Raw genomic sequence first — 20,434 nt, 5'->3', positions numbered from 1 at the left:
CAGGTATTTCCGAAATACAGGTTGGCATGCACATATGCACAAAGGTCAGTAAAATCAGAGTTCCAAGTGAAAGGTTTTTGAAAAAACATATACTACTGTAAGCACACTTCTACAAGAATAATGTACAGTGATTAATATGAATATTATTTTAGCTTACTTGGCAGCTGCTTGTTCATCATATTTGGCTTTTAAATCAAATAGCTCAGACTGTGTAGTGTCCATGGCTTAAAAAAAAGAACACAATTAATGTCATGTCTGTTATAGAATGTAAAACATTTAACTAAAGAAATTGTACCATGAATCATTAGAAATCACCATTATCAGAAGAGGTTTTTAGGACATCATAGGTTTACATTGTCAGACAATAATTTAAACCTCTATTCCAAAGTAAAATTTATTTCAACAAAAATTCTGATTCTGATAGTGGTGATAGATAACAATAATGAATCCCCTGTAGCATCATATTGGTTTTGAAGAAGGTTCTGGACGTGATGTCATCACACATTATTTTGCCATAGACCTTTATGCTAATCAAAAAAGGCACTGTGGAAGATTCATTATTTTTAAACAGAGAGCATGGTAAAAACACTATCTCAACTAATAATGCTTTAAGACTTACCACTTTGTAGAGTAGCAACTTTCAGTTCAGCCTCACCCAGTTTTGTTGCAACAGAGAGCTGTGTTTCTTGAAGTTGTCTGAAACAATGATAATAATTAAAGTATGATTCATCATATCTGGGCAATTGTAATCAATTGGGTAGGTAACAGACAAGTGAGTGATATGAGAAATTCCTGGGTCACTTTTTACTGGTCATGTTATACATGTATACCTACAAACTGGGGGTTTCTGCTGTTGAATTAATACTGTACTTGCTCTATTAGTAGTGTATGAGCTAACATACATGAGAGGCGTTTCTGTGGTCAAATTAAGTCACATTTTAATGATCTGGCATACAATGAATGTTTTACATGTATGAGCACATCTATTGAAAATACACTTTCAACACAGTTTTCAAAACTACATTGCCAGATTCTTTTAGTACTTTCTGTATTTCAAATATCTTCATCAAAATTTTGGAATGTCAAAGAGGACAAACACTGATCAGGGTGATGGAGGATGGCCTTACCTTTCTTTTTCAGCAAATTCACGTTGTAATTCTTTTTCTTTTTCTTTCGCCCTGGCCTGGGCAACAGCTTCCATCTTGTCTTCATATTCTTTCAGTTTTTCTTTTAATGTTTTTATTGTTACCTCTGTAATAAATAAATTTTTGTTCGAACATTTGTCATATGCAGTGTTTCCCCATATATTCTTTGTGCTGATCATAACTATTTTGGCTATTACAGAGTATGAATCATTACTATTAATACACAATTACAATGTATACATCTGACGCTTGTTCTGATTGCTTGCTGGTCATAAAATCTGAATGCAATTTGCATTGGTATTTTAGATGTAGTCTGAAAGATATACATTGATGATCATACATTCAAACATATGATTTTAATCAGATTGGGTTTCAAGTTTGAATAAAATTGACCAAACCATGCATGAGAAATGGCTGATGACATGTTCAAATTAAGTTTTATACACCAGTCAGTCAGAGGTTAGCAAAATAAACAAATTAACACCCATATGTATATTATTATTGGTCTGTGTACCTATTCTGAAAAGAATTGGGTCATGGTACATTATATGTTTGAGACGCATGAAAAAGGAAAGAACATAGCCACCAGTAGAAACAAATCAGTATAACAATGAGTGATGTAACCATGAGTGATTTCAATGCTAAGTTTGGATAAGATTATCCTGGCATGACCGAGACAGAATCTGATACAGAATTTGATACAGAATCCAAAACATGACTCTCAGTTTTGGTTTTACAGGGACTAATTATTGCTATATCCATCATCTCCCATATTGCTTTAATTTTGGTATTATGAGGGAACATAATCTTGAGGAGAAAAAAACTTTTGAACACCTTGGAATGATTATTCAAAATAATATAAATACACTGTAATTCAGAAGAGCCTTACACCAGTCAGGTAGGGAATGAATGAACTTGGGAGATTTTGAGCTCTGCTATACAACATTCTTAAAAGCATTAGCCACAACCATACAAACACAGAAGTAGAATAAGAAGTAATTGTTTTGTTGAAATCATATGTAACATCAGTAGAGTATGAAATGTATGTATTGAGAACACATAACATTTAGGTCAATTCATCTAATTTAGGTGCCATTTTTCAAACATCTTTCCTGGTGCCTGAATTAGGGTCTAATTTAGATTTGTTGTCACTGATGCCTATTTATGAGTACAATGTTTAGTGTGAATGAGTAAACTTCGCTTTGAAAATTGGCTGTTGTCACTAAGATAATTGATAACTTTAGATGAAACTAAGTTGAATTTTACTTGCATTTAGAAACAATCCAACAAATTGATTTTTGTACGTTATTATAATCATGAACAATTGCCACACCTCGAAAGAAAGTTATTCAATTGTGGAACACAGCACAACATGACCAAATTCTGCTACCGAGATCATTGGCTACTACAGTAAGCAATGTATTTGTGTTTAATTTTATTTGAAACTTCTTTTAGACTATACATTACAATTTTTGTGTTTGATTAATTGTTCAACAGTTTGTGATGCCTGTTTTAGAACCAAATTATAATTATAAAGGCATTTAACTCTTCCCTGATGCCTAATTTATTTACACTAGTACAACCCAATGCAGGTTGAATGAGTACTTTGTAGCCTTGCATAGCAATAAAATCTATCTCTGGCACATCCATGATTTAATTTTGGCATTACATATATTGTGCAGTAACATGCTCAGTAGTAACTTAGTAGTTTGATTTGAAGTTGTTCTAATATATGAGCAATATGATCAGGGGTTTTTCTACAAAAAAACTGCAAGAGGGAGCACTGCAATTCAGCGTCGCCACCATGTGGGGGAGATAGGGTTCTCCCTACCAGGGTGTGGAGTTTTTGATAAAAGTTAAAATGGAGCATTCTATGGCTTCCTTTGGGCCAAAATTACTATCAGACAGGTCACAGTTGAAGACTGTGGCCACATGTAATCCCTGGTCATTCAGAATTTTATGGTTGCCAGAGGATCTGCTGCCCAGGGTAAGTGGGCGCATGGCCATGGCATGAGGGCACTGCGCCCCTGTTTAAAAAAATCCCTGTATCGTATACGCCATTTAATATGTACATACCTTGGTTTTTTACTTCTGCAAACTCATTATTATACTCATTTAGGGTTTCTCTCAATTTTTGATTTTCAATCTCCAGATCCTGAGCCCTCTGCATTTTCTTTTGTAATTGCATTGCATGTTCCAGCACTGGAACAGGGTCTGAAAAATAAACATATATCAAGTTACAGCATATTTGAGGGAAAGTGAACAAATTGATCCCGCATGTTTTCTTACTTATCGAGTAGTAAAGAATATACAGAAAAGCAACTTCATTTTATGGTTGTTGGTGTCAGACAAATGATATCACTCTACTTGTGGCTTTTTTCATTTGGGAATTAACTAGACATAATAATGAATTAAATTAACCAATTCCAGTAAACCTTAAACTGTGTACTCTAGTTAACCAATTTGTATTTTGATTCAACCAATTCCAGTAAACTTTTGAATGATGGAAGTTAAATTTAATCAATTTCAGTTTGCTCCGGTAATCTTTTAATAAATTAAGTCAACAATCAGCCTCTCGACTGAGATAGCTCCGCTGTTAGCAATGCACATTTCAATTAAAGAACGGAAGATATCATTAGAAAATGAACGATATGTATAGTACCAAAACAATCAGATTTGCGGTTTTCAACAAGAAGTGGAAAATATCACTTTTTACCAAAAATTACAAAAATATTCATCAAAATTAGAGAATTGAAGATATCATCATGAAATGAACAAATCTGAGAGAGATCCACATGTAGTACCTATATATGTAATATCAAAGCAATTGGACTTGCGGTTTTTTAACAAGAAGTTGAAAATATCACTTTTTACCAAAAATGACAAAAATATTCACCAAAATTAGAAAATTGAAGATATCATCATGAAATGAACAAATCTAAGAGAGGTCTACCCAAGGTACATATACACCAAGTATCAAAGCATTCAGGGTTGTAGTTTTCAAGAAGAAGTCGAAAAAGTAAAACATTGACACTTGATGCCCTTGGTAGAGGTGTGTCTATGGTTGAAATAAGTTTTAATTTCGTCGAAGTCGAAATATTTTAATGATCCAGCATACATTACATGTAAATACAATTTTCAATTCATGTGAACTTCTAAAAAGAGCAAATACAGTACCATTAATTATTATTAATCACCCAAGGCTCTATTTTACATTGTGTAACCATTGATATGACTCAATGTTCTAAGTACTGGATGATTAACAGCAAAGGTTTGTATCTAATCAAATGTAGAATAATAAAGGTTCATTAAGAGGACCACAAGAGACCTATTAAGACTTGATATATGTACAACAATACATTGATGGAAACCAATTCAAAGCATGATTACTATTGATATTATAAAAGACCTATTATTAGACGGGTTGAAGAATAAAAGGCTTGTCATATAAATTAAGACATAATATTTGAAATAAAAATTTCTATCTTGATTCATCATTCTACTAGGTTTTGAACACTCTAAAATTAATTCTTTGGGACATTAATAAGTTGGAACTGAATGAGTTAGAAATACTTGATTTTTCTTCATACAGCTGACATTGAATGAATAATATATTCTATTCCCTCAGTAAAGCTTCATAACCAAGTTCAAATTTCACTAATAAATCTTATGCAGTTATTGAACATGGCAAACAATAACATATTAATATCAGTGGTCAGGTCATGGATATATTTTTTGATATTTCTGAAAAAGGTATGAATTTTTGGATGTATAAGTTAATTATTTTGTTTTGTTGAATTTGTTTGATTTGTAGATAACATTTGTAAAATGTATAAACCAAGGAAAACATTTTGTGCTTGTATTAGACACCAACAACAAAATGTTGTTGAAAGTTCAGCTACATGGTATATGTATTTTATTTTGATCATAGAAAGGCTCCAACTGGTGCCAACCTGGGCTCCTTGAATATTAATATTTAGTAAGTTCAGTAAGCTGAATTTGGGGTTAATGCAACTCAAGTAACAGCATGCTAATGACATCATAGTTTCATACTCGATGTGATTAACCATTTAACATGCACATCAGTAACTGACAATAACAATTACACCTTAAACTAAATTTGCATTTAAATTACTGCAGTATATTTTAGCATTATTTTTTTTTTTTTTAAATAAAATCAAACTGTTTAATTCTTAGATTAGTTAGAGTATAAACATTTCGCATGTATAATAATTACAAGGTGAATACAGTAATTGTGAGTGGGAGCACAGCTTTTGTTGGCATTGTAATCATCTACAAGCAGCAAGCTGTGACAAACCCATGAAAAGATCAGAATATTAACAGTCTGAATGGAAAGGCCACGTAATCAATACCATTATATATTTTGCCTGCGTCGATAAATAAAAGACAGTACAGATGGGAAACGCTATTGATTGATAGTTGTTCAATATCAGACGCAAGTAATCAGTGAACAGATCAATAACTTCATTTACGCTGGACTGATCTGAATGCAAAATGCTAATTCAAGAGCGAGAGAAAAAAAAAAAACCTGATGTGACTGAGACGTAGAATGAAAGTAATATACAGTAATCAATAATTGGTAATCTTGACTGGGTAATAAATGGTTTCAATATCGCTGGAGAGTAGATGAGTTCAATAAGAAAGTAAACATTCATCACAAACTGACAGACATACAACTAATAACAATTATCGATCTACAGGGCTAGTCAGCATTGCAAAAATACAATCAATATACATCCAGCGGACCACCCAGCCAACAATCCATTTTACTTATATTCCAAGTAAGAACTGTTCATATTTTTTTTTTTTAACAGGGCACAACCACAGAAATATATACATTTACATGTATGATAGGATCAGGTTATTACACAGGGGATAGGTTTTTTAAATATGAAATTAAGGCAATGAGTACACGTCACTTTGCATACTTTGCACATAAAAATTTGCAAACAATTTTTTAACTTGCAGTGATACCAGAACCTTAACTTGGCAATGTCCACATCTAAATTTTGTAACAAACATTTAAACTTGGTAATGCACGCATCTCAACTTGCCCCATAATTGTTCTAAATTATTGCCTGCCAACATAAAATAGAAGACGCAAACCCTCAAATATATGTACATCATAATACAATTGTTCATATTTACACAACCAGCAGCAGGCAGTGGCTTATAATGAACTTTTCTTATTTTCAAAAACTAGTTTATTGAATGCATGTTATACATTATTCCCAATATTGCTAGTACTATACAGTGAATGATATTGATTTGCAGTAAGTTTGTTTGATTTCAGCCAAAATTATAAATTGAAATCTAATATATTACATGGAAGCTTATTGAGGGGAAAAATAATCAATATCTGACAATACCTACAGAACTCAATCACAGTTTAGTTCCAATGATATTCACTTTAACAGCTGGCAAAATATTGTTCATTGATTTTCTTGTGTTTTTGTATGAGGACTTCCTGGACAAACATGCATCAGGTTAGCACTATTATTTTCTTTCTTTTTTTAGCTATGGGACCGAATAACACAAGGAAAGTGCCAAGGCCAGTCACAAGATCAAAATATTCAATGTGAGGTGGGAGGAAATAGCCTAGTGACAAGTGTAGCCAGTAGGAGAAGGCAGACAAATCTAAGCGCAAATCAGAATTAGAAAATACATGTCGAGGCTCACCCCTAACGAATAGATTACACTGACAAAAATACCTGAGCAGTGTATGTGAAAACATAAACTGAAAATATTACAGGGAAAATTAATGAGCAAGGAACATAGCTGACAAAAAAATCAATCATATCCATATGGTTAAAAATAAATATTGTATTTGCTGTCATCAGCATATTGTTTCTGACACCAAAAAAACAACATTGCCAGAAACAATGTTAATTGATGACTGGTTTGCTATATCTATATGAGCGAAAAATTGTTGACAGTATGGTAATTATTCTATAAATGTTCAACGCATAAGCCACCAATGATAAAATCCATGAACGAGAAAGTAATGCCAATATAGTTACTCTGATGATGAAACTCGGGCTAAAATAGCAAAGTCTAGAATAAAATTTAGAGAAATCGAGGAAATTCACCGAAAAATTGAATAGAAACACGAGTGAAAGCACATTTCAAAGCATTAAATGGCGGTGGACATCAAACCGTGCTGTGTTTGACATGGTATCCATAGCAACGTATCAACATGTGTAAAATACATTGTTTACATGAAATTCAAAAACGTACTGTGTGACGACCACTGCTCTTTGAATCAAACTTCTTGAAATCCCAGAGGATTGTTATAAACTGGTATCAAACTGGTGTTAAGCATGCCAGCTGGAGGGGAATGGACTCTCAAGAAAAGAGGAAATATTAAAGCACATTTTGGTTTGGGTCCTGATGATGGCAGATCACATCACGCCAGCATCTAATTAAGCAATTTTACCCACTTAACATTTACTAGTACCTACATGTAGTAATAATTAGTATTACATATTACATGTATGTACATAATTAATTTTAGTAATACTATCTACTTTTTTCCTTGGTTAGTTAACATACAGGAATACATTTAATTAGATGATCATGTGGACATTATTCTTGCAAATAGTGACATGAAAATAGTGACAATGAATTTATAGTTCGATAAATAGTAAAACATGGATATCATGAATATGATCTGCTAGAATCTGCTAGGTTAGTCATGCCCCTTGTCTGACACTTTTCATATAGCTCTAGCTGCACATCTCTCTGCAACAATGCATGAGATATAGTTATGGATTTATACGATCACACGATCAAAAATGGTCATCTGATATATTAGTCTTAGTATCATCTGATGTATTAGTGCATTAATTGCACATGCCGATCTGCAACAGTTATCTGCAACATTGCTTTAGATATTACACTTATGCAAATTAATCTTTTGTCCGATGCTTTTATTATACAATGTAGCAGTGGGTGCATATCCCCAATTGGACCGGCGCTTGATATATGACAGTTATGCATATTAATGAGGTCATATGAACATTGTAGCACTGGTTACATGTCCCGTTCAGCAAAAGTGCTTACGATATGACAGTTATGGTTATGGTTATCTGAAAAGTTACTACAACTGTTTGAAAGTCATGCAAATTTATAAGATAACATAATAATACCAGTATTTGTCATTTCAGTTGTATCTCATGTCTGATGCCTTCATTACAGTGCTGGCTGCATGGCCAATTCCGTAACAGTGCTTGAGATATTACTATTATGCATATAACAAGGTCACATGACCATATACGATCATGTGATCCGTCAGTCATATCTCATCTCTAAAATTTTTTTGATATAAAAATAGATTTTTGCAGAGTTGATAATTAATATGCACAGATTTCATACCAAAACTAAGCAGGTCTTGAAATCTAGGTTAAAGGATCAACTCGCATGAATATAATAATGATAACAGCAAAAGACGCACTAGTAATAAAGTGAAGTGACTTCTGAAGACGTAATTCTTTTTGCGAACTTTGTATATGGGGCCCCGGTTTTAGTTATAAATCGACTTTGTTCATGTCCTACCATGGCAACAGCCAAAAACATGTTTTTTTTGAGCGAAATGAATCGTCAATCAGCCTACCGGCTTGTATTAATTATAAATGAGCGAATGACATAACGTACATGTAGATCCTTTTGTATTCATGTAAATTAACCATAGTTCAGCATTATTCACTGAATCTTTCAGTTATAATATTTTCTTTATGGTAAAGTTGTAAAGTTGTAGGAAACACTTGTCTGAAAACTTTGCCTATACATATAAGACACATTAGTGGAATATTTACTACATTAGCCTTGAAAGTATTAACTAGACAGGTTTTGTGTTCCAGGATATTCACAGTAAAATGAAATGCTTACCAGGAAAATTCCTTCATAAAATTCCTTTTACAAAAAGTCATTGTTATGTTCTCTTTTATCTGATCAGAAATTGAATTGTTACTCGTATGGATATGTATTGCTACATGCATAATATATGCAATCAAATGCCAGCTTATTTATTATGGTGTTAGCCAAAGACACTCTTAGTCTTTCTAACAATGTTTCATTATGGGAAATTAAGGCACAATTTAGGGGTGATCTCATATTCAAACATGCGGGTCAAACCTACGAAAACCCAAACCGCCCGAACAAAACCCAGTTTTGCGGTTTGGAAGTTTAAACAATAGACAGTGCGGTTCAGGACGACCGCACGAATTTGCATAAAAACTGCGGTTTGAACCGATCTCATTCACACCTCATTCAAGCTGTTGTTTATTTTTAGGATTGACAGAGTTTACATTGCTTTTTGAAGACTAGATAGTTGTCTCTAAAATGTGTCGATTTATTGGTGTACAGTAGTCATTTTACCGTGTGCCTTGCCTAAAAAAACACTCTTTTATATATCGGTGAACAGCGTGCTGAATAAATGTTATGCTTGAGTCGCAAATTGAGCAGAGGACGTGAATCAGACTTTTCATTGGGCTGGACAATTGATATGTGTCTCTGACAGCTAATAAGTATCAAAAGACGAACATTTGTTGATACAAAGTCGCACTTGAGACTTACGCTACTGTGTTCAAGCCTTTACTACTGTTGCGCGTTCAATTTTCAAACAGTTCTTTCAGGAGTACGGCATCGCAAAATCCGGAAAAACAAATGCAGCGTACGCCATGAAAATTTATTTCGATTTGCTGCACATCGGTTATTTGCAGTTTTTCTTATTCAATTTCCAGTGACACGAAGTATCAAAACAGAAAATTAAATTAAATGGACTCGCGCTGTTTATTTACGGCTATTCATCTGCAGACGAGACTGCTTATAAAAAACGAACCCTGACCTCTGAAAATACCTTATTCATAGAGTGCCTTGTACCTAAGACTGTCGCTCAAGGCGACACAGTGCAGGGTGTGATATCGCAATCGATGCATGCTGGGTGACAAGGGGAAATCAGTGTTCTCCCCAGAAAAATGTATCAGAGTGGCGGCTAATTTGCATATAATTTACATATCATTAGCATATGTCTGGAGATAAAGAAAACAATAATGATAGGCTTGCATGGATGAAATTGTGTCTTTATTTTTTAACAAATTTATGTACAAGATTAAATGAATCTGCTGCTGTGTGATTTCTATGTAATGTTGATTCTTCGGACTTTCATGGAAGCCCAGTGATCTGCAGCTTTTGAGAATGCCGTGATTTTCTTTGCTTCCCACTTCTAATGACATGGCCTTCTTGTGCATCTCCGAGTGTGCGTGTTTATCGATAGCATTATATTTCCTAATATTTATACATGGCATAGAATTCCATACCAAAGAACTATTTCTGAATGTTTTTAAGTTGAATTTTCCACATATGTGACACAGCATTCCTAAAAGATAAGAAATAGGAGCGAATCAATACTTGTATTTAAAAAATATCGTCACGATCAACACGAAAATAAACAAATTGCCGCCATTTTGAAAAGTCGCTAAACTAAAAAATTGCCACGATAAAATTTACCCAACTATTTCAAAACACAATACTAGTACCGGTATTACCGGTAGTTATTTTGATAAATCGTAGCCAACAATTTTTGAACTTCCAGAAAGAAAGTCGTTTCCAAAAAAATGTTTCGACGATCGGCAAAAAATGAAGCCATACAAAAGTTTACTAAACTAGGTCAAAATACGCTTCCAAGTAAAACGCTACAAATAAATACTTTTTTTACCTTTGCCATCGGATGTTTCTCTCAGCCACGTATATTTTGTTGTCCATTGTGCATCAAATCCAGAGTTTATTTTTTTGCACCTTTCGTTGTAACATCATCTTGTACCACTGCCGACAGGGGTACCGGTGACCGCGTTGCTGGTGGGTTTATCGCTCGCAACCAGGGGCCCAGCAGGGCGTTCTACGCGGAACCACGACGTAATATTTCTGCTGTTTGACATCGTTGCTTCTTCCAACCGAATATGCTACTGAGAAAATACTCGCTATTACCTCAATTAAATAGGGCGAAAGTGTTTATTGTCGAAGTACGAAGCTGTATTAGTCCATTGTCTTTGCGTAATTACTGACATGTTTCCATTCACACCTGATTTGGCTCACAGTACCGGACGCTGATGACGCTGACTCACAGATTCGCACGTGTATGTACAAGCTAAAACAAAGAGTAACAGGAAATGCCACAGAGTAGCGGGCAATCTCTCAGAGTAGCGGACAATCTCTCAGAGTAGCGGCATAAATAATAGAGTAGCGGCCCCGCTACGCTAAAACGCTTTGGGGAGAACACTGGAAATTCTGATTGAGGTAACCAAGATGGCTGCGTTGAGTGCATGTTTTCTGCGGTGTTTAAAACAACACCTCGCTGCCTACTTCACCCACAGTCCCTCAAGGCACTGTGCTTCGATGTATTTTCTAAAATAATCGTTTATTTTTAATTAACCGGGGGTTCGAAATGTGTGCATTTTGTCACAGACAAGTAAGATATTGGCAGCGGTAAATACCCGTAATTTCCCCGCAATGCCGTCAGCTGACAAGGTTACGGTGGTCGTAGCGCCGGAGTCGTAGCATTAGCCCCGACTTTAGTTTTGACACAGTGATAGAGGGACTGTGGTTTTCAGATGCCTTCGTAGAAAACAATGTTGCCATTATATAGGTTTCCCTAGGTCTGTCTTCTTTGTTCTCTGTTGTTTGTTTTCAGTGGGGGCGTTAATGGGCAGTTAATCCGGAGGTTAGGTTCAAACCAACTATTAATTTGCATATTGTAGGTCTAGTAGGTCTGAATAGGGCAGGTCGGGTTAACCCAGGTTTGACCCAGGTGTTTGAATATGAGATCACCCCTTAATGAGTAGCATTAGTCAACAAGTGTACCAAGTGACAAACATACAATGTACAACGTGGAATGTCAGTTAAAGTTTCATCATACTAACAAGTCATTGAAAATGACACAGTCCCCTTTAAGTTCTTGTTGTGCTCGGCATATTAAAGCGGAGAGGTTGTCGCGAGCGTGTCCTTGAAACTTGAGTTCCAAGTGGCGTATACAACAGATTGTTTATTTACATCAAAACACGTGTTTCATGTCATAGTAATATGGCCAAAATAAAAACAGCCGTTATTCAGCCATCTTTGATCTGATTATGAAACACACTGATATGTATGATGTATGTGCCAAATATGAATGAAAATGGTACATAAATTGTGGAAATATAGTAGTAAGGCCAAAAAGTCAGATGGCTGTCAATCGGCCATCCTTGACCAGATTTTGAAACAAATTGTCATGGACATGCATCCTAACATGTATAAAGTACATGCCAAATTTGAATGAAAACTGACGGAGCACGTCCAAGATACCGCATAAAAAAACAAAAACAAGATGCCTGCCAGTCGACCATCTTTGATCCAATTGCGAAATAAATCGTCATGGACATGTATCCTAACATGTATAATCTATGTACCAAGTTTGAATGACAACTGAAAAAGCATGTCAAAAATACAACATTTTCAAAAAACAAGATGGCTGCCAGTCGGCCATTTTGAATCAAATCACTAAACCACTGCATGTGCATATGTCCCACATAAGGTACTAGGCACATGCAAAGAATGAATGGAATCGGTCCACAGGATTCTGAAATATGACGTTGGATAGACTGACGCACGGACAGACGGACAGACAGACACACGGACGGACAGACTCAAGAACTCACGGACGGTCGGGGACATGTATCCTAACATGTATGATCTATGTACTAAATTTGAATGAAAACTGACAAAGCATGTCCAAAATACAACATTTTCAAAAAACAAGATGGCTGCCAGTCGGCCATCTTTGATCCAATTGTGAAATAAATCATCATGGACATGTATCCTAACATGTATAATCTATGTACCAAGTTTGAATGAAAACTGACAAAGCATGTCCAAAATACAACATTTTCAAAAAACAAGATGGCTGCCAGTCGGCTATTTTGAATCGAATCGCTAAACCACTGCATGTGCATATGTCCCACATAAAGTACTAGACACATGCAAAGAATGAACGGAATCGGTCCAAGGGATTCTGAGATATGACTCCGGACGGACGGACGGACGGACAGAGACCGAATTATAAGTCCCCGTTTTCGGACTTCGTCCGAACGGGGACTAATAAATGTAATATGCATCTCAGGAGGAAATCTTTCATGAATTCATTTGCAACCAGACTATCTCATGTTATTTTAAATGATCTATGTACATTTTTTTTTATATTTATTAATTTATTTTTATTATTGACTATGAACATTTAAGACAACCTTTGGTAAACAATCTTACAAATAAACATAGACAAAAATATGATAAATAGTACACTTTCAAAATACAATATGGCTGCCAGTTAGCCATCTTTGACAGGGGTTTTTCTAGAAAAAATGAACGCATAGACGAGGGAGTGGAGCGATGCCATATAGGAAGGTTTCTGCGCTGTTTTAACGGTGTATCTATCGCCATTGAAATATTTTTGGAGTAATTTTAGTGTATTTGGTGCCAGACACATTGTCAGCTGGTGATGCTGGGAAGTTTTCTAGGAGAAAAATATATTTGAGAAAGATTTTCATGTTGTACGGCAGCACGGAAGTGCGTGGCTCAGGAAATATATTTATGACTTAAAAGTTCAATCGGCAATTCGGTAAGAGGGCACCAGCTGAGAGTATCAGGGCACTGCGCCCCTGTTGCCCGGTTTAGAAAAACCCCTGTTTGATATGAATATGGAACAAACTGAAATGGACATGTATTTCTACATGTATGATGCATGCGCCAAATATATAGTATTATGGCCAAAAAAAGCAAGATGGCCTCAAGTTGGCCAAAGCATGTCAAAGATACCACATTTTCAAAATACAAGATGGCTGCCAGTCGGTCGTCTTCAATCTGATCTTGAAAAAAAATCACCATACATGTATTCTAACATGTTTAAAGTATGTACCAAATTTGAATAAAACCTGATAAAGCATGTTCAAGATACGGCATACAAACATGGCTGCAAGTTGGCCATCTTGAATCAAATAACCAATCCACTACATGTGCATACATGCAAAGAATGAAAGGGTTCTGAAATACAACCACAGATGGACAAAGACCAAATTATAAGTCCTTGTTTCAAACTTGTCCAAACTGGGAGTCTGGGACTAATAAAATATCCTTGTAAAAAAGTATGGAACTGTCAAAATTGTATCTGTAAATTTGTTATTCATTCCATTTACACTCAAGAAAAAATAAGATTCAAATTCTGGAGAATGTTTTTGTCTAAATTTCAAAAACAATAAGTGATATGCATTCACTGTGTAACCTTAGTCAATGTATACAAGATCAATAAATCAATACGGGAAAAAAAATCAATAAATCAATATGAGAAAAAAATCAATTTCCATTAGATAGTTACGACTAAAACATGCAGACTGCATAATTCCCCACAGGGACATGACATGAATGTAAAAACTTTATCGATAAAACTAAGTGAATTGACGTAAGAGTATATCAGGCAAAGATACTAGCATACTACATGAGAGGATATCGTATGGGTAGACTAGAAAAAACCTAACAGGGCCTTACATAGGTTTTAGGAAATGAGGAACAAAGTTGAAAAGACCCACCTTGGCCATAAAAATTGCTATGAGAATGTTCAATAAGAAATGGCACAAAAAAAATTTATGTAAGCTAAACATCCTTGGAAGCAGTTGCCTTAAATACCCCATCTTACTGTGACTGCCTCTGCCTTTCTCAATAACCAGATATAAATCTCCTTCACTATTTCAGTTAATCTATAGACCATATGATTAGTTTGAGGCATTTCACACATTATAGCTTCTATTAGATTTCCTTTAGAATACTGAAGAACAGATGATTTAGGATGTCCATGAAACCCAACCCCTTCTTCTTGACATATAGTTTTACTGACATTTGGGATTTTGGGATTCATTACTCATATCTTCAAAAAAAAAACATTGCCATACTGATTGCAAATTTGAGCATGTGGTACTTATTAAGTATGTATTCAAACATGTACAATTGTGTGCATACATATACAGCAACATTATACAAGTCTATACAAAGGGAAAGCATTAACTGAAGAACATTTGAGTTCTTACCTGGGACATCAATAAGTTTCTTGTAAACTGACAGGAACGCTGCTTCGGCAGCTTTACTTCTCTTTGATAATGCATCTACCTCTAGCTGGAAGCTTTTTAATAATGGCGCTACCGATTTTCTAATATCCTGCCAACCATAAAACATGTAATACAAGTTATATCACAAAATGTTGTAAGAAAAATCAATAAATTTGATTTTCACCTAAGCACAATTGATATTTACACAGCGAAATAAGATCCATATAAACAAGTTAACATTTACTGGTTTCTCATTCTTCAGGGTGTGAAACATAGCATAAGTATCTAAGCCTTGCCCAACCATGACACATGCAATACCAGTTATATCACACTGCTGTGAGAAAAATCAATAAATTTTATTTCCATCTAAGCACAATTGACATAGAGTGAAATATAAAGCCATGTAAACAAGTTAACAGATCTGGTTATCCATGGTTTGTAGAAATATATTTTTTTTTATATCTTGAATATTTTATATTAATTATGCAATCCAATCTAGCCAATATAAACGATATAAAAAAACACCAGCAGACTATGTGTTGAAAGGTCTCTTAAGAATTTAAATCTGCACTGACTACCAAGCAATGTTGTCTGTTGAACATATAATTTTACCACCAGTAGGAAAGCAAGTGAGTTTTTTGTCAAGTGGTTTTATCATGCTTGGCCACCCCATGTTAATAATTGTTATTGTCACAACACAGATTAGCAGGAAAGAATACTCTCAGGTGGCCTGTGTTTTCAAACATTGACTCTCAGACAAAATTGTTTTAAAAAACATGCCTATACTAAGAATGAAATAATGTCTCAGCAAGTAATTTTAATTGTGACAAGCACTATGGTGTTTGAATCACAAACATGCATGATAGACAGGTGACTTTTAGTTTTACCGGATTAAGAGCCACATTCCAGCATGTACAGTAAGTTAATACAGACATACAATCCCTGTTTCTAGCAATGTGATATCAGCCCAATCCTGAAATACATCAAGAACCTTCACAGATCAACTAAACAACCCACATATCACTATAAAGCATATCAAACCTAAACAAAGATACAGGAGTGAAGTCAATTCACTAAAGACAATTACCTCTGGTGTATTTTTTTTGAATTCTCTTGACTGATCAATCAATCTTTTTCTTGAAGAATCACCTTCATCTTGTCTGTTGGCCAAGTCTGTAGCTGTACTGTCAAGTTCTCTCTGTAAATTATAAATCACGTTGTATTAATACAAATGTTATATATTTATTTCACATGGTCAATAATTAGCTTTGCAAATGTAAAGCAGCCCAACCTTAACTCAAAATATAGCATGCCTACATGTCGATAAAATTCTTAGACATGTACATGGTACACTTAAATTTTTTGTAGTATTCAATAGTGATAAGAAAAAGTTGAAAGGATTGATAATATAGGCATGTTCATGTATGCCTGTAGTGTACAAGTATTTATCAGTGTATACGGTACAGTGTCAAATTATTTTATTATTTCCTAATGCTCACAAGGTAAGTGCCTACCCCAGAATTTGCCATTAGATTTTTAAAGCTGTATGTGGTATTCATCAAACAATATACATATGTGAAGAACAATTCTGAGTTGTTTAGTACATATATTTTCCCTATTAGAAGGGCACATAAATTCAAAAATGCATTTATTGTATAGTGGATTATCCAATACTGTAAAATATGTATTGGAAGCCGCAGCTTCTATTAAATGGTCCAATGCAATAGAGAGGAAGTGGCTTCTATTAGGGCATTTACATATATTAGAAATGGTAAATTTTCGGTTCTAAGTGTTCAGAAAAATGGGATTTGGCTTTTAATACAGATTTTATGCGATGTATCACCCAGGAAATATTTTACTGTTTTTTTTCTGTTCTTTCCTTTGTTCTTTGACAATTATGTCAAATTAATGCCCCAAATCACATTTTTACAGACAATTTTCTGGATAATCAGACATACCCAGTCATTTCGTAACCTCATGCTCAACTAAAATACAATATGTATTATTTTGTCCTGAATGTATATATGTATTTTGCATACTGTTCTAAAGACTAGTGCTATCCAGCAGACAATAGATCCAACCTGTTGCATAGATTATGCATTGCTCAGCTGTGATTAACACATCACCTGCTAAAAGCTTCCAGAGAATGTTGAATGAGAAAAAACAACATCAGCAGGCGATGTATACATGTACACGTCAAACCAAATTTCTTTTTTTCTATCTGAATTTAATAATTTGTTTTATCATGACATTGAATTATTATACATCTGTCACCGAACCTACATAACTTAAATACAAGTTACCGCACGTCGTTTTTTTTGCAGTACTGCATGAGGTATCTGAATCCTACCTTTCAGGAAACATTTACATTATAGTGAATATGTTTATGGAGTGAAAGTTCAACTATTTTTTTACCATTTTGCTCAGTTTTGGCTTCATACACAAAGGGGTTACGTTGACAAGTATAAGTATTACAGGGATATACAGCAAATTACGCACTCAGATGGTATGCAGTCACATCCAGCTTCGCTACAAGCTGGTCGGTACTCTCACTATACTGTCTTTGTGCATACTTTGCGGTATCCTAATAACCTCATTTTATTTACATGAACATTAGGTAATAAATAAATATAATAAGTAATTTTCACTTGAACAACTGCCAACAAAATAATGTTATGAGAACTAGATGTAACACTACTCAGTTTCACTTTCATATGCAACTATTATTTTAGCTGCCAAAAAATATGAATCACACTATGAACAATAAATTACATTACAACACACTGTGTAGAATGTATGGTTATTGTTGATAATTAAGACTAAAATATCCATTATTGACATGTGTATTATTACTGTACAATAATATTTAATAATAGACCCTAGCAGCTGTTACCTAATATCTTATAAGTTATGTATAAATAATATAGAATCCTTTCTGAGAAAATAATACAAACATTTCTGAGACTGTTTTCTGCAAAACATCTATTTGATTTATAACATTGTATTTCTTTATGAATTTGTTGTTGAGGGTTCCCCACATTTTGCAGCAGAGAAAATCACATTTCAAATTTAGCCCATAAGACTTCCTCAAATCATTATTATAAAATTTCAAATGTACTCAAGACATGGCGCACAGCACATCTTTAGAGAATTCAAGATAAAATGTATTATTCTATAATTTACCATGTGAACTTTAATGAGTGCAGAATAAGAATCACTTCAATTAAATACAAACTAACAAAACCTATGACCTTTATACTTAGCACACATGTTGGTCTGTACGTGCATTACTAGAACTAACAGCTGACACATGTACATGTATTTATTAGTATCATTAAGAACTTATTAATTAATATTGAAAAATCATGTCTAAGTGTATGACGTGTTCATTAAACCACATGTATTCGTCAGAATTAAAAAAAAAATATTTGTAGTTTGTATCGAGTCCAGACAGTTTTTTCTTTTTAAATCAATGGTTAACTAAGTCAATTATATAATAATATTAAGGTAATAAATGATGACAAGTCAAAAAACACTGCTCTTCAATGGCAGAAACCCTACCAGATTTGAGGCCTATTGTGTAAATTCACTTAATTTCGCAAAATGAACCCACCTCAATGACCCAAAACAACACACATTACATCATGCTTTTTTAATTTCCTACTTGGTATTTTCATGAATCAGAAAGTGACAACAAATGTACAAGCTTACAAACAGAAATGCTACTTTTACTATCATAAACAAATTTGCAATGAAACATGCACTACTCAAGAGGAAATTATTGTCATTTGTTTATTAATTTTAATTTTTTTTAAACTTAAAAAAAAAAACTGTTTTGTTCACATTTTTTAACAGATGTGCATGATGACCCAAAATTTTTTTTCACACATGGTTAAACGTGCTGAATATAAATTGTATTTGGCCACTGAAAAAAAATCACCCTAAAAATAATAATAATTCTATTTCCCAGTGAAACAGAATAATAATAACAAATATGATAAAGTTATCCACCTTCCAATACAATTCGTTGATAACAAAAAATAGTTGAAAAACTATTCGGAAAATGTTCTGATTCATATTATGCGTGCTGAGCAAAGCTTTGAATATAAATACTTGATTAACAATGAAAATGAAATGCACTGAGCAAGTTATTACAATTGACAGGCAATCAATCAATGAATAGTATTGATCAAGTGGTCTCATTTACATACACTATACGTTTTGATTATGCACGACCAAAATTGAAATGGCACAACATACAGCCAGAGAAAAAATAACAGAGAAAATTCATTGCATTTGTTGAAGATGTTTGTTTTGATAGCACTCATGAGATATGTCGCGAATCATTCAAACACATCGAAAGTTCTCCGGCGAATGGGAAGAGTGAAAACGCTACATATGCAAAGAGACGAAAGGTTCGCCCGTCCTGACTGGGAGTGTTCGTTCTTCATCATGGCAAAATACGCGCGACCGAGAATGGATGAATTCGATAACAAAACTGCAATCTTTCACAAAACTTTGGTAAACTATGTAAAAAGTTTCCCAAATAGCTTATGTACTGCTATAGATTATGCAGGGTTCCTTTTTTTGCCCAGATCGGCCTGGGCAATTGTCAGTGACGAAGTGCTTTTGTTCTGATTCCGTCCAGCGAGATCATTCGTCACTCTTTATTGATCAATTTCTGATAGGCTGCTGATCAATCACAAACAAACAGCGGTTCTGGAATGTTTTTCGCGCTGAAATTTTAACAGCTTCACTTGACGATATCATCATTATCTTTGCTAATTTCACAAACTGTAAACTCACCTGTAATTGTGGCAAATCGAATGTTTTCCAATACTGATTCATCGATAGCAAATTGGCAGCAGCCATCTTTATGTCTCCTCCACTCCACGACTACAGTCTCGCAAAACATGTGTTCGAGAGTTTCGAGAGCAGATCATACTATCCAGGCATGGGGGTGGTTAACTTCTCAGATGGAGATGGGCATAATATGCTAAACGCCAAATGAATAAGGATAAAAAGCGTGAGAATTTGGCATTATTCGTCTTTACAAATCTACATATGAAAACAAATTTGTACCATGCTCTCGTTAAATATATCCAATAATAGTAATATATTGTGAAATTTGCATAATGATCTCAA

General features: G+C 34.4%; 1 protein-coding gene and 1 long non-coding RNA gene across 5 annotated transcripts in view; both read right to left on the bottom strand.

Annotated features, from left to right (window-relative positions):
- The window catches only part of LOC100313569 (CASP-like transcription factor), a 41,885-nt gene extending 21,658 nt beyond the window's left edge, over positions 1 to 20,227 (bottom strand). For 3 of the 4 annotated variants that reach the window (XM_085491327.1, XM_085491328.1, XM_085491325.1), the window contains exons 1-7: positions 20,096 to 20,227; positions 16,377 to 16,487; positions 15,272 to 15,398; positions 3,222 to 3,359; positions 1,128 to 1,251; positions 620 to 696; positions 158 to 224 (exon numbers count right to left, since the gene is read on the bottom strand). In XM_085491327.1, the coding sequence (XP_085347453.1) occupies positions 158 to 224; positions 620 to 696; positions 1,128 to 1,251; positions 3,222 to 3,359; positions 15,272 to 15,398; positions 16,377 to 16,487; positions 20,096 to 20,161 (710 nt within the window). In that variant the 5' untranslated portion in view covers positions 20,162 to 20,227. Of the gene's footprint in view, positions 1 to 157; positions 225 to 619; positions 697 to 1,127; positions 1,252 to 3,221; positions 3,360 to 11,656; positions 11,840 to 15,271; positions 15,399 to 16,376; positions 16,488 to 20,095 lie in introns of those variants that run through there. The other variant, XM_085491326.1, reaches the window with a different exon arrangement.
- LOC146733821 (uncharacterized) lies at positions 10,221 to 11,116 on the bottom strand. Its single transcript, XR_014926636.1, has 2 exons — positions 10,882 to 11,116; positions 10,221 to 10,542 (listed from the first exon to the last, which is right to left on the bottom strand). It is a non-coding gene; the product is annotated as an uncharacterized LOC146733821 (long non-coding RNA).
- Positions 20,228 to 20,434: the final 207 nt, after the last annotated feature.

This window comes from Saccoglossus kowalevskii, chromosome 16, assembly GCF_978046115.1.
Source record: "Saccoglossus kowalevskii chromosome 16, keSacKowa6.1, whole genome shotgun sequence".
NCBI lineage: Eukaryota > Metazoa > Hemichordata > Enteropneusta > Harrimaniidae > Saccoglossus > Saccoglossus kowalevskii.
Note: the sequence above shows the minus strand (reverse complement) of the source record. Positions and strands in the feature narration are given on the sequence as shown.